Source organism: Hetaerina americana, unplaced genomic scaffold, assembly GCF_022747635.1.
Source record: "Hetaerina americana unplaced genomic scaffold, ioHetAmer1.1.p SCAF_4, whole genome shotgun sequence".
NCBI lineage: Eukaryota > Metazoa > Arthropoda > Insecta > Odonata > Calopterygidae > Hetaerina > Hetaerina americana.
In genome coordinates, this window is record NW_027286985.1 from 97814960 (window position 1) to 97828519 (window position 13560).

General features: G+C 35.1%; 1 protein-coding gene across 1 annotated transcript in view; it reads right to left on the reverse strand.

Annotated features, from left to right (window-relative positions):
- Nucleotides 1-2145: 2145 nt before the first annotated feature.
- The window catches only part of msk (importin-7 msk), a 36404-nt gene continuing 24989 nt past the window's right edge, over nucleotides 2146-13560 (reverse strand). The window contains exons 17-22 of the mRNA XM_071589695.1: nucleotides 13251-13396; nucleotides 12211-12270; nucleotides 8144-8265; nucleotides 6753-6900; nucleotides 4241-4384; nucleotides 2146-3141 (exon numbers count right to left, since the gene is read on the reverse strand). Of these exons, the coding sequence (XP_071445796.1) occupies nucleotides 3074-3141; nucleotides 4241-4384; nucleotides 6753-6900; nucleotides 8144-8265; nucleotides 12211-12270; nucleotides 13251-13396 (688 nt within the window). The 3' untranslated portion in view covers nucleotides 2146-3073. The remainder of the gene's footprint in view (nucleotides 3142-4240; nucleotides 4385-6752; nucleotides 6901-8143; nucleotides 8266-12210; nucleotides 12271-13250; nucleotides 13397-13560) is intronic.

A 13560-nucleotide genomic window follows, 5' to 3' on the forward strand; every position in this document is an offset into this window, starting at 1 on the left:
GGGGTGAGGAATGTGGACTGGTAGAGGTGACTTCCCCATCCTTTCTTCCTTCAGCAATGGCATGTTGTCAATGCCAGGCAGCAGTTGAGAGGGACGATGAAATATACCTATTCATGGCACCGAAGTTAGGGATTTCAGCCTCCCTCCTACAGGACTCTTGGAGAAACCCTCCTCCCATGACCAGCGGTGATGACTCCACGTGGATATTAATAGGTTGCAAGATTTCAGACCTAATATCCTTAATATCTCCTCCAAAATTGTTCCACACATTCATTTGCAAGCCTTCAAATCTAATGGTGCATATGATGTGAAGTGAAATCCCCCCAGTTGGGTCATCTGGCATGCTGGAGTACACTTAAGTCATTGCATGTACTTTTCCCCATTTAAATATCGACAGTAAAACAAAATCATTGGAAAATTTAACATTGTAAAACAGATAACTCAAAGAGTATACAATATTAATTGGGATCAAGATCAGCTTCCACCAGAAGAAATGGTATGTCTGGTTAGAAAGTTAATTTAACAGACCACTTTGTAATCATAAAATGGGGAACAAAAATAGTTTCGTATCCACGCGGTTAGAAGTCTTCCCATGTAAATGCCAATGGAAACACACCCCAAGGACCAGGTGAACATTTGTAAGAGAATGGACATGACTGGAATGTTTGGTGGCCAAGGAAAAAACAGGGCTAGGAAATGAAACAGAGATACTGGACACTTTCTCCATTATGCCAGGAATTGCTAGGGATTCTGTGCATCTTATTAGATTGATTGACAAAACAACTCTCTTACACACATCATACCACAGGCAAGCGCATTGAAAGTGGAGAAACAGAGGTAGGCAACGCAGGCAGGGTGGCATCATGATGGAAGAGCCAATACGTTTATCCCATTCATCATTCAATGGAAAGACGGTCTGTGCATTGACAGTGAAAATGTAATAGCCTAAGGATCACAGCACACTTACTGATAAAATTAGATATTTCCGACATGGATCACAATGTATATTCATCATTTGAAATGTAGAGGTGTACGTATTTCGATAAGATATCAGATCTGGAAAATGAAGTACAGGTAATAACATAATTATTGCGGGCTTCCTAGACCCATGAGATGGAAAAGATGTAGCAATGTATTCAACCCCACATTTAACTTGATAGTTTGAGGGTAGAGCTCAACTAATACTAAGTCCAATACTGCATGCTTGAAACTTGCACAGAGTTGAAAGGGTGCCAGTCACTTCCCCTATGCTTCCTATAGGGGAGGGAACTGAAAAGTTTTCAAATAAGATCTGGTATGCAACAAATCACGCTCAGACGCATCCCCTGAAAATCAAGCCCAGGCCCTTCGGTCAGTAGGTCAATGCTCTAACCCTGGACTACCACATCCCCATAATAGGTTTCAGGAACAGGAAATTTCCTTTTAACAACAATTTGAAAATTTTCAACTCTTTTAACTATTAAATAACTATTTATACATATTCCTTTCTTTATGAGAATTTTAGGGCTAAGAATAGAACTGAACCCAGTTCTTCCATTGAAAGAACGTAAAAAATAGTTCAGAAAGAGCAAATGGGAATTGTCAAGCCACCCTACAAACAAATACCTACCTTGAACGTAAGACACAATTGGATGAGAAAAATTACACAATTCACCCATTTCCATTATTACACCATGATACAGAATTGGAAAGAATGGAAAAATAGAAAGATTTTATTGACTTGCGGGTTAGCCAGAATGAAGATAATTAAAATTTAACTAACATCAAAGATCTAAAATATTGACAATTATATCAATACTTGATGATGCAATATTTTTTAATTATTTATGCATTCATTTAACATCATCTATAATTTACATAAAAAAGTATTGATTAATGCAATGTATCAAAGGGATAAAATATGGCTTTTGACATACTAACGAAAAACAATTTATCCATATAATCTAGACATCCCTCATCTCATCATTTCCAAATTGTTTTCCTATGGGGGTATCCATTTCAAACTTTGCCATAGCCATTGGCACCAGGGGACTAAGATGTCATGGCAAACATGAACATTTCTTCACTTTATCCAAAACAAAACTTACCACAATGAAAACAGGATACACAGATGTAAATGAAGATAAAGGAAGTGAAAAAGACCAATAGTAGCAAAAATCAATATTTTCTTGCAGATATTACAACTTTCCAAATGGATGCAAAATGTTACATGATTTCACCAGTGAAATACATGAATCCTCTTGGAGTGATTTGTATGACAATAATCATAATAATAATATCACTTGAGTAACTTCACAGATTTAAATAAAAGCTTCCAACTGCATACTGGGTTAGAGCTCCGATTTTCATGAGGCCAATTTCAAACTTCCTCCACAATAAAAGATTAATTAATTAAGCATGCATCAGAGACCTTTCCCAATGATGCACTCATATGCACAATGCAACACACAAACACGCACACCTCTTTTAGCACTCGTGTTTCCTAGATACCTAATAACTGCAACATACCAAACATTCACACTGAACAAACTTGTCATTTCAATCGTTTTTCCAGCCATCCTACACATTCCAAGAACAGGAGAGAAACCACTGTTTTCCGACCAGATCTAAAAGAATCTTTTTTTTTTAATTTTGGAGAATAAAATATACATAACTTATACCTCAATGCCGCAGCAAAATACACTTGCTGGGAAAGCAAGTTTGAACGAGCATCGATGATGAAATTCATGGCATCAACATTCACTCCATACGAGTGCACATCATAAGAACGGACAGTGCAAGCCCCTGACAACACAAGAGAGGTGTTTTGGAAGAGAAATGAGATAGGGAAAGGCAAAAGGTTTCATGAGGGAGGAATGGGAAGATGGAGGAGATGCAGGGGAAGTGCAGGGAGAGGCAGTCGAGGTAATAACTATGTAAAAGCCATTTACATACAAAAGAAGGGGAATAGTTGGAAAAATAAGCCTTTCCTTCACTTTCAACCAAAAACCTCAAAAATATGTAAAGAGCAATGGTGTAGGTAGTGGAAATGAAGGGTATTTTCAACTTTGTTGACTATTGTTTTCAGACCCTTCTACCGTCCAAGCGGTGTCCCTCCGAAATTAAATGACGTTGGCACAGTCTGCTGATGGAACACATATCCTGAAATCAGAGGAGAAATTATTGTTAGTGAACAGCTCAACACTTCCAGAATTGCAACATTACTTCCAATTAAATGTAAGTTTTTACACTGCCACTAAAAATTCCATTTACTAAAGGTATACTTCAGGATTTGACAGAATGAAATTCCAGGGGGCTTACTTACTCACATACCGCCCCTGCAGTAAAAAAGAAATATGGAATTGTAATCACATGGAAGCAGAGCACACCAAAATATACACCTTAAGGAATGCACTAGTCCATCTTTCTTTTAACCAGGACACAAATACAAACTAAATATCCCAGGGATTCAGCATAAACCATTGCTGATGAAGTCTTAAGTTAAACATTCTGACACAAGACTGCTACTTGACATAGTCAAGCTATTGACCAATTACAAAATTATTGAAAAGATAGTTAAAACCAGCAATTTTAATTTATTCTTGATATGTTCCACCTATTTGATATTGTATCTATATCCCTGTGGTCATAAAGAGGTGCTAGCCTGCCGTCAGAAGATTTTGAAAAAAACTATCCAGGGATAGATGAGATACCGGGAAGATATATTTAAGATAAATGAAACTCCAAATGCTATACATTTTATGGCTTATGGAGTCAAATCTAATCTAATTAGGCAGTAGAGCTTTCATCTCATTATTGTTATCGCAGGTTAGGTTTAAAAAAATTTTAAAACACACTCTCTCCCACCAATTGCCATTAACATGCTGGGAATGGACCCAGTGCATTACAGAATATGATTAAAAACCTGAGACAAAATAAAATGTAAAATTAAGATGGTTGCTGACACTTGCATACTCAAATTAAGTCCACTCAAAATACAATTGCCTTTTGCTTAATATTTGAATGTGATATTGTTTGAACTCCTTAAATGACATTTTCACTGTACATCGCCATATTAAGAAGGAGACGTTTAGCAGCTAACTGCTGAGTATCAAAGTAGCTTGGTCCCCATCACATCATTCGGACTACATCCCGCCATGCCCAGGTCCATATCATGTTTTACCAACAATATATGCCAATCACCAACTTCCCCAACACAAAAAATCTCACAGAGAAGAGCAAAAAGGTCAAAAGAAGTTACCTCCGCTCTGCTCTATTCTCTTGCTTTCAGCTGCGGCTCTTCTTTGGTCTGCCAGCAGGAACACTTCCTGCAATGACCTGTGCTGATCCAGAGTCAGCTGTGATGTGAGTATTTGGTACCATGATGGGTCACTGGCTTGTATATCTTAAAAAAAACAACAGAAAAATTAATTGAATTGAAAATACTGATATGAAGTAAAATTCTTTTAACCTCCAAATTTATAAGAGCATGAAGACAATCAACAGAGTTAACAGTTCCAGAATCAAAACTTTTATCCACAGAACTCTTGGACAAATTTGGGAGAAGTCATAAAATTTTGGAAAAACTATTTTGAATAACAACGCATATTTGGATAAAATACACTTTGTTGCCACGATTAACAGCCAGCCTCACATCTACAATATTTAAAAATACAATCATTTACACGCATACATGATAGTTGCATATGTTTCCATGGTTCCTATTCTCATAGAACACCTTCCACTTGTCATCTTCAAGTTGACCTTCAAAATATTTCAGCTGCCCCACACTACATTAAGACCAAATCCTCAACAGAGCTACTGATGCAAAAGAAAGGAATTTTTATGGGTTATTTTTAACTAGGCAAATGCCATTGCTGTCATATCAAAATGTGCAATAATAAAACAAAACAGATTAGGAAAACAAAAATATTCATGCCTTACTCTCTTTATTCATCATTTTGACATACTTAACAGCAATAATATGCACATAGTTAATGAATTATCAAAATATTTTAAATAACATAAATACAATTTCTTTTGTTCAACAACTTTTTATACTTCAACAATTTCAGAGTGTTAAAATCATTTGCCTAGACCGGGAATCATCCCAGTCAAGGCGAATCATTTTCACACTTTGAAATTATAGCATTGAAATGCATATTAGCGGAAGACTCCATTAAAAGTTACTGTTGCGGCATTCCCTGCAATTTCTTGAAACTTTTTATAGAATGCAAGAAATTAAAAAGGGAGTATTACAGAGGTTTGCGTGTGGGTCCTTTCCTCTTTCTTTTATTCAATTAATGTTCTACCTCAGAAGCCCATAGTGAGTATACACAATTCTTGCATCAAGTATGCATATGATGTTTCCATTGTAAAAAACTAAAATTATTAAGCAAATGATTCTGATCTAGCTCCAATGCAATACTGGCAATATGATGCAATAGACATAGTTTTATTTAAAAATTATGAAATAACATTTATTCTGAGAGTGATGTTGAAAAATATGGTTCAATAAGTCGTGAAAATATTAATTTTTAAACTTCTTTGTGAACAATTCTTCCTTAGGACCCATGAATATTGAATGACTCATGAAAAACATACATGGGCAACCATAATCTCTACATTGAACAGATTGAGAATTCTTCCTATTCCTGGTTTGTACGTTTTATCCTAAGTAACATGCATTATACCTAATTTTTTAAACATTAAAAACCAAAATTATAAGCATAATTATAGAACTAAGGTAAGAAGGATTTATGTGATAGAACCATTTTGGGACATTATTCAACGGAAATGAAATAGCTCCATAAGCTGCACCAAAATTTAGAGGGTTTGAAACTAAATTTGTATTTGTAAAAAGATTGTAAAAGAGATTAAAGCTTGCTTATTGGAAAAGTTATCCCCATTGATTAATGACTTAATTAATAAGATCATTAACAGTTAAAAGAATCTTTTAATAGTGCATTCATTCATTGTACTCCTAATTTGATTTTTCTTACATCACATGAAGATTTATTTATTTAACGGGAATAACCATTTACATAAAGAAAAACATATATTGGTTACACAATTATTAAAGAAAAAGCAATTGCAATCAGGTACAAATTACACAAAGTTGATATTGACATGTACAGGTATACACATAGCAATTATTAGCAATCTTAAATTCTTCGGATATTTTTAATAACCTTTTTTTAAGGGATCCTGGTGAGATAGAAAGTAGGTCAACATAATCACAACTGTTGGTATCTCTAATAATCTGGTTTATATGCGAGTGGTAAGTGTTGCTTTGTGCACGATGCCTAATTTCAAAGAGTGCTTCATACCTTGTGTTACGTGAAGGAACTCGGAAAGATATTGCTTTTAAGAGTTCTAAGGAATCAATCTTGTTATGCAGTAATTTATTAAGAAAATTTATGTAATTAATTTTTCTACGCTTATGCAAGGAGGGAAGATTTAGTAAAGAACATTTCATGATAACTATAAAGATCTCTGTGATGATTGAATTTGAATGCAATATTGTGCACAACGTTTCTTTGAACACATTCGATTGTATGAATATGGAGTTTGCAGTAAGGTGACCGAACAGTAGAGCAGTATTCACAGAGTGACCGATCTAATGAGAAGAACAGAACTTTATAACGCTCTACATGTTTAAATTTTTTACAGTATGGGAAGATTACTCTGCGTTAAGACCATTTAGATGAATAAAAATTAAAATTAATTGCAATTGATAAGCATTAAAATAACCTGTATGGCCCAATACTTACTTTGCAAAACCTCCTTGAAGACAACATATTCATCCACAGCACAGTTCTCTTCATCCAGGGGAGTGGTGTAACTCTCCAGGGCTGTCTCTTCACTCGGGTCATATTCCTCATCGTCGTCATCATCACTGTCATCGTCTGTGTCCTCGTCCTTCAAATATTGAGCAACATTGTCAAGATTGGAACAATACACGACACAGACAATCTCAGTCACACAAAATTGAATACTACCATGAAAGTGATGGCTTGCATATGCAACCTTACTAAACAGGGACCAGTACAGAAGTCTAACAAACAAACACCTATTCCATATGATGTCAAAACATCCATGCATGGAACTAGACCTGAATAGGATTTCAATACTCAATTATAATTCTCATGGATATATATCTCATATATATAGATCAAAGAAAAAGATAGGTATATTAGTTGGAATTTGGATAACAGAATACATACTGAATTGAAAAAGGGTTTACTTTATTTGTAGTGTCAGGTGGTGTCTCATTAGGAAAAGCTTAGAAGTGTAGTTCAGTCAGCATTCATCCAAAACTTACCTTAATTGTTCGACTACCAATAATAATTTCATATGACGGTATTAATACAAAATTAATTAATACTAAGATATCACAGAGATGTCAAGATAAAAGTTATTCTGCACATTATTGATTCTTATGTACATGATGTTGTACATTTCAGCTATTAATGTTAATTTGTTTTATTTCAGGAGGCACATGCAGTTTTTGGGAATAAATAAAATGTGAATTTTCATCAGCACACTGGGATTCACAACTACCGACTCCTTTTCAGAAGCAAACACAATGCGACCTGCAGTGGCAAGCATGGTGCAACCGGCAATCAAAATGATGTGGCTTGGAAATTTCACCACATCCACCTTATTCCCCTGTTCTCACCCCAAATGACTTTTCCTTACCCCCAAAACTCAACAAACCAATGCAGGGTTGGAGATTTGACAACAAAAATTATGTGAGATTCAAGAGGGGAAACACATGATGAGAGAAGTCTTAAAAATAATAAATAAAAAATAAGTTTCTATCTCTATTATTTTTTAGTAATAATTAAAATTTTAGGATACCCCGATGTACAAGAGATGCTGTACTTCCAATTTTACAGTTCAAAGGTTTATAAATAAAAATTGCTAGTTTCTTTTTGCAAGTTGCTGCTATTTACATTATTCACCTTGTTAAATCCTGTTTAGTTTTACTATGTAAGATATAAAAATGCAAGCAAAATATGTTTCCATAACTTAAATTTTTTCAAGATAAATTTCGGTTTCACTCCCATTTGATTTCACCAAAGTTTAATAACAAGCAAGAACCTTTGCCAATGCAAACTACAAACACAATAGGATTAGATGTATTGCCAGATCAACTCACCTCAATTGTTGCAACAATATTGAATGGGCTGTTGGCACTGGCTTTGGCAACACGATCCTGCACCCTTTCCAAGTAATCTGATCCAACTTCATCAATTTCATCCTCATCGCTATCAAGCACCTCTACAAATGAACATATCAAACATATTATTAATACCTCATATCAGAGAAAAACGTATACAGATAATCATCAAGTCACTGTTTGCACCATAATATGTTCCTCTACAGGTAGTATGGTTGAAATAAAGATTTTCTAAAACATTTCCTGTTCAGACCTGCAGGGCAAGTCAAGAAGACTTGCTGATTTTTTCTGTAGACACTGCATTTGTTTCCTCAAGTTCCCTTTCTTACACAAATCAATAATGTCTTGTTAAAAAAAGAAAGATAAAATGTAGCACACAATTCCACATTTGAGCATTAGATTTGTTATCTCTCATTTCAGTCAATCCGTTTATGGCGTAACAGTTGGGTAAATTTCATATTACCAATAGGAAACTAATGTGCTCTATATTAAGTGCTTCTGAATTTTATGAGGTTACTTTCCATCAAAAGTTGTCTTACCTCTTATGACATATTAAAATTAATTTTCTTTTAAATCCTAGGATTAGCCTATTTGCTAGAAAACATTATTGGACTTTACATAGCTCAATAAGAGAACCCACTCTGCAATTGGGAGAAATTACTTACAAAGTCAGTGCATCAGTGACTAAAGCTTCAAACAAAATATTTTCAAAATTAAGAAATGGTTTAGAGAGGTGTTCTTACGGAGGGGGTACCATATTTGATGGCACATAAGATGCAATTCAGTATGTCATTTCAGTATGGCACAAGGAAAAGGTTTCTACAGCCCACTGAGGGAAATTTATCAGGCAAATATGAAAAAAATTTCATAGGATCATTTTTTAATAAAATTACTTCTCTCAGTAACAGAAGCACATGCTGTTTAGATACAATCACTTGTGATAAAATGCATGGGCCCTTCAATAATTCCTGAGCAACTCCAAGAAGTGGCACTCGTAGTATCGGAAAAGTGGTGTCGTCTATTGTTTGTAGGTGATTTTTCCAATAAGATTGCCCAAAAATGTAATAAAAAAATTTAATACATCATTTCATAATTTTCATACTTGGGAAAAAATCCTTTGCCGCAACAAAGATAAACTAGAACCCCTCGAAGTCCGGCATTAACAAAGTTAAGTGTGATTCCAGTGATATGAACTACATAGGCCAGGCTAGAAGAAGTTTCACGACTAGAATAAAAGAGCATGAAAGATGCTGGAGGACTTTTGATGAAACATCACTCCTAGCTAAGCATCTACAACAATCATCCCACTCATGTAAATTTAATCCGGAGATTTTACAACACGAAAATAAGGGCAAAAGACTTGATATTTTAGAGCAACTTGAATTGTAAAATTAAACGAACGTTCTTTTAAAAGACAATATCTTCATATATCACTCTCCTCTCCTCAGAATTCTATTTCCACAGCAAACAGTGAAACTCCCTCTCGCCCACTGACTCCACCCTTCATGTATTTCCCATCTAACCACCCCCTACTCTCCACTCTCAGTATGTGTCGAACAACCCTTCCCTAACAATTTCCTCCTTAGAACCACTCATACCTCATCCCTCAACCTACCACTATCTGTTACCCATGTCTCCTTCCCGCTTAACCCTTCTTTATTCTCCAATCCTACCTACCGCCAGGATACCAGCTACCTACCACTGCCCTCTCAAATAATGACCACAAATGCTTATCTTCTCCCCCCCTATTTTTACCTCTCCATTTCTTTAGTTTCTCTTTTTCTTCGAGTTTTCCATATTTCCCCTCTTGGTCCCGGCCTACCTTACTCCTCTCTCTTTTCTTCCCTCCCCTTCCTCAAACAGTATATATATGATGTATCACAAGTTGAATTTTGTCATGTACCTGAAGATGGTTTGATGAACTGAAACACATTTTACATTACAAATAAATCAGTGGAGAAGTGCAAATATTTTTCTCATAATGATGAATTTCAACTGCATCTTGCCTGAACCTGCTCAATATATCGGAAAAGGTTTGCTTTTAGTAAACCTCCTGTCTCACATGATTGCTGTTACAGTTATATGTATCATGTGGCTTCATTTTCATAGTTGATTGAAGCTGCAAACCATTGTTTAATTAGGAAAATGGAACAAAATAGTTTGGTGTGATGATTAAACAATTCTACTTTAAAGACTTTAACACTGAAAGAGATAAAAGCAGAGTTGGATGAAGTCCATGGCACATCTGTTCCTTTGTCTGTGACATTACAATTGGATATATGAGTTTAAATGTGGTCGTGCATCCACAAATGATGAACGTTGTTTAGTGCATCCAGTGGAAGTGACTTTCTCCAAAATGATAAACAAAATCCACAATATGATTTTGAGTGATTGATAATCAAATTTTCAAAATACTTGGGGGCCACAGACATACCAAAAGATAGTACTGTGTGTTAAATTTTGCAAGGAAAAAGAGATTTGAAAAAATTCTCTAAAAGATGGGTGCCACATTTGCTCTAAGTGGAGAATAAACACAATGGTGTGGTCAATTCGGAGGCTGTTTGGCACTTTTCCATCACATTCCTGAGGATTTTCCACAACAATACATAACTATGGATGCAACAGGATACACTACTTCACTCCAGAGACAAAGGAACAGTTGAAACTGTGGATTTCTAAAGACAATCCAACTTGGAAAAGGCTAAAGATGGTGACATCAGTCGACAAGGTTAGGGCCAAGGTTTTTTGAGATACAGGTGGAATTATCTTCATTGATTACTTGTAAAAAGGATAAGTGATAAATGGAATGTATTATGCATCAATATTGCACCATTAGAGAATATAAATCAAGGAAAACCATTTTCACTAGGCAAAGAAAATATTCTCTTCCATCTAGACAATGCGCAGGTGCATATCTGCACAGATTTTATGGCAAAAATTTATGAATTTGAAAAGTTCGGTGTATTACAATATCCACTGTATTAACTTAATTTGCCCCCCGTGAATTTTTTATTTCCAAATGAAAATATGGCCTGGCAGAATACGATTTATGCAGAAGGAAAAGGTCATTGCACCAACACAATGCCTATTTTGAGGACCTTACAAAATCTTGCTTTAAAAAAATAAATCTATCCAAAATAATTCATTTTTCTAATTTTTCCATAGGACTTATTGAATGACCCATGTAGTACAACAATCCAAAGAAGGCAGGAAAGATGTACGCCAAGTTTTTGATTGAGGATTGAGTGTTATAGACCCTGACAGAGGGGAGTGCTAGGCTTGCAAGGCAAGGAATGTGAGGATTGGCATGTTTAACAGGAATTAAAGGAAGCGGAAAGTATGAGCAAATAAGGAAGGGCTCATTGTTATTTAGGTTGTCAGGTTTTGAGTTATTAGTCCAGCCATAGAGTTGTAGGCATGGTCAGTCATTATCCACACAAAATATTCCTTAAATGATAAAATACCAAGATTGACAAATTTTTTAATATTGCCAATAGCACAGGTGATATCTTCTATGGCTAAATGTGATTTTTTAATTTTGATTCAATGAATATAAAGCAATACATACGTTTTCCATTTGTATGTGACCAAAATCCAAATAACATTTGATGACAGTATTCTACAATTCTAACTTTGTTTCTATTAAATCTTTTTTGGATTTATTAATTTTACCTACTTCAAGTTTTATTGGGCCAAAACACATGACATTTCAAAAATTACCAATTCATAATTTAACTAAAAATACTCATTCATAAAAAATTCTTCCCAAGATAGCACTACTTTTGGCTCAATACTTTCGTGATAGACGTTTGACTGCATAAAAATGAGACTTCCCAGTGAGGAAAAATATAACTCAACAGCCACAGGTAATAAGATATTTCCAAATGAATAATAATAAAATCATGCCATAGTAAAACATTCCACAATTACGTCCTCAAAGAGGTTACTGTTGCAATTCAAATATCCCAATAATAATTACAGAATTCATACTAAGAAATCATTAACTACTCTTATAATAAACATATTGAAAATGGTTTTATACATACGGTCTTCCACGTCTGTGTCCTCAACTTCATCTTCCTCCTCCTCTTCTTCCTGGGCTTTAGCTGCAATATAAAGTGGTAACTTGTGAGGAACAAAAAACGACTCTATTGAAAACTGCATTTTTAGGCATAAGGGTCAAAAATCAGTATCATGTAAATAATATAAACAAAAAAAGGTAATAAGTATGGGCATGTGCATTTACATGTATGTGAATGCAAGTTCAAACTTGCATGTTCATGTGTTTGTGTTGGTACGTTTAATGTGTATGGACACATAATGTGTATGCATGTGTGAGCAAGTTATGTATGTACTGGCGCCCCATATTGTTGAGGACCCCATTGCTGTTATTTCTGTTGCATCGAGGCAATACATATAACCCCAGTTGTCAATCACCATCTTGGTTTTGTCACGCTTCATAATTTTTGGGTCAAAGTCTTTTTCACTCCTCATAATTTCAACTTATGTGCCATATTAAGTCTACCACAGGTGTACTTACAAGATATAAATTACATTGCTCACTTCTAGTAATACAATTTATTCATTTCACAAAGCATACATTCTCCTGGCAAACCGATGTTATGGATTTAAGTAGTTCGCATCTCCATCAATACCGACACACTATATTGCCCCATATTATTCAAATTCTTCCCTGGAACCATTCACATCACTGATATCTCTCTCGCCTTTTTTAAGTGCATTGCATTTTTTAAAAATAGTTTTTTTCATTAAGCCTGATGTACATGAGTAACTATTTTAGAATATGAAATCATTTTACCCCAGTGTATAGGGATGCAAATAGTGGAAAAACTGAAAATGAAATCATGTAAATAAGGTGCCCCAACATGCAATGGAAAAATCGTTAATTTCATGGGATGGAATAATAATGTTTAAGATTGCGGGAAAACCAACTGTAATAATGCAAATATGTTGTTTCACTGCACAAAGGGTATATAAACTCATGGACCATATATATGCATATACTACACATAGAAACACACTAGCAGGTTATCTGATTATTATAAAGCATTTATCCAAAGCTTACCAGCATACGCCCTCTTCAGTCCGTCAAAAAGAAGAATTAGTGAGGGGATGATTTGTGATGCACATTCAGTCACTGCATTCGGTCGACATCCAGGAGTGTTCACCAGCGTGCATAATCCCAGGACACACAGTTTACGATCATGTAGTCTGAAATATATGCAAGGTTTGCAGTGGAATAGAGGGAATAAGAATGACCAGTCGGATTGTTCACCCAGATATTTAAAATACAGGCAAAATGAAGAGAGATTAACAATATAGGAAAAGCTGGGTAGTTTCAAACACTGGCAAAGAATCCTGTTCTTATAAAAAAA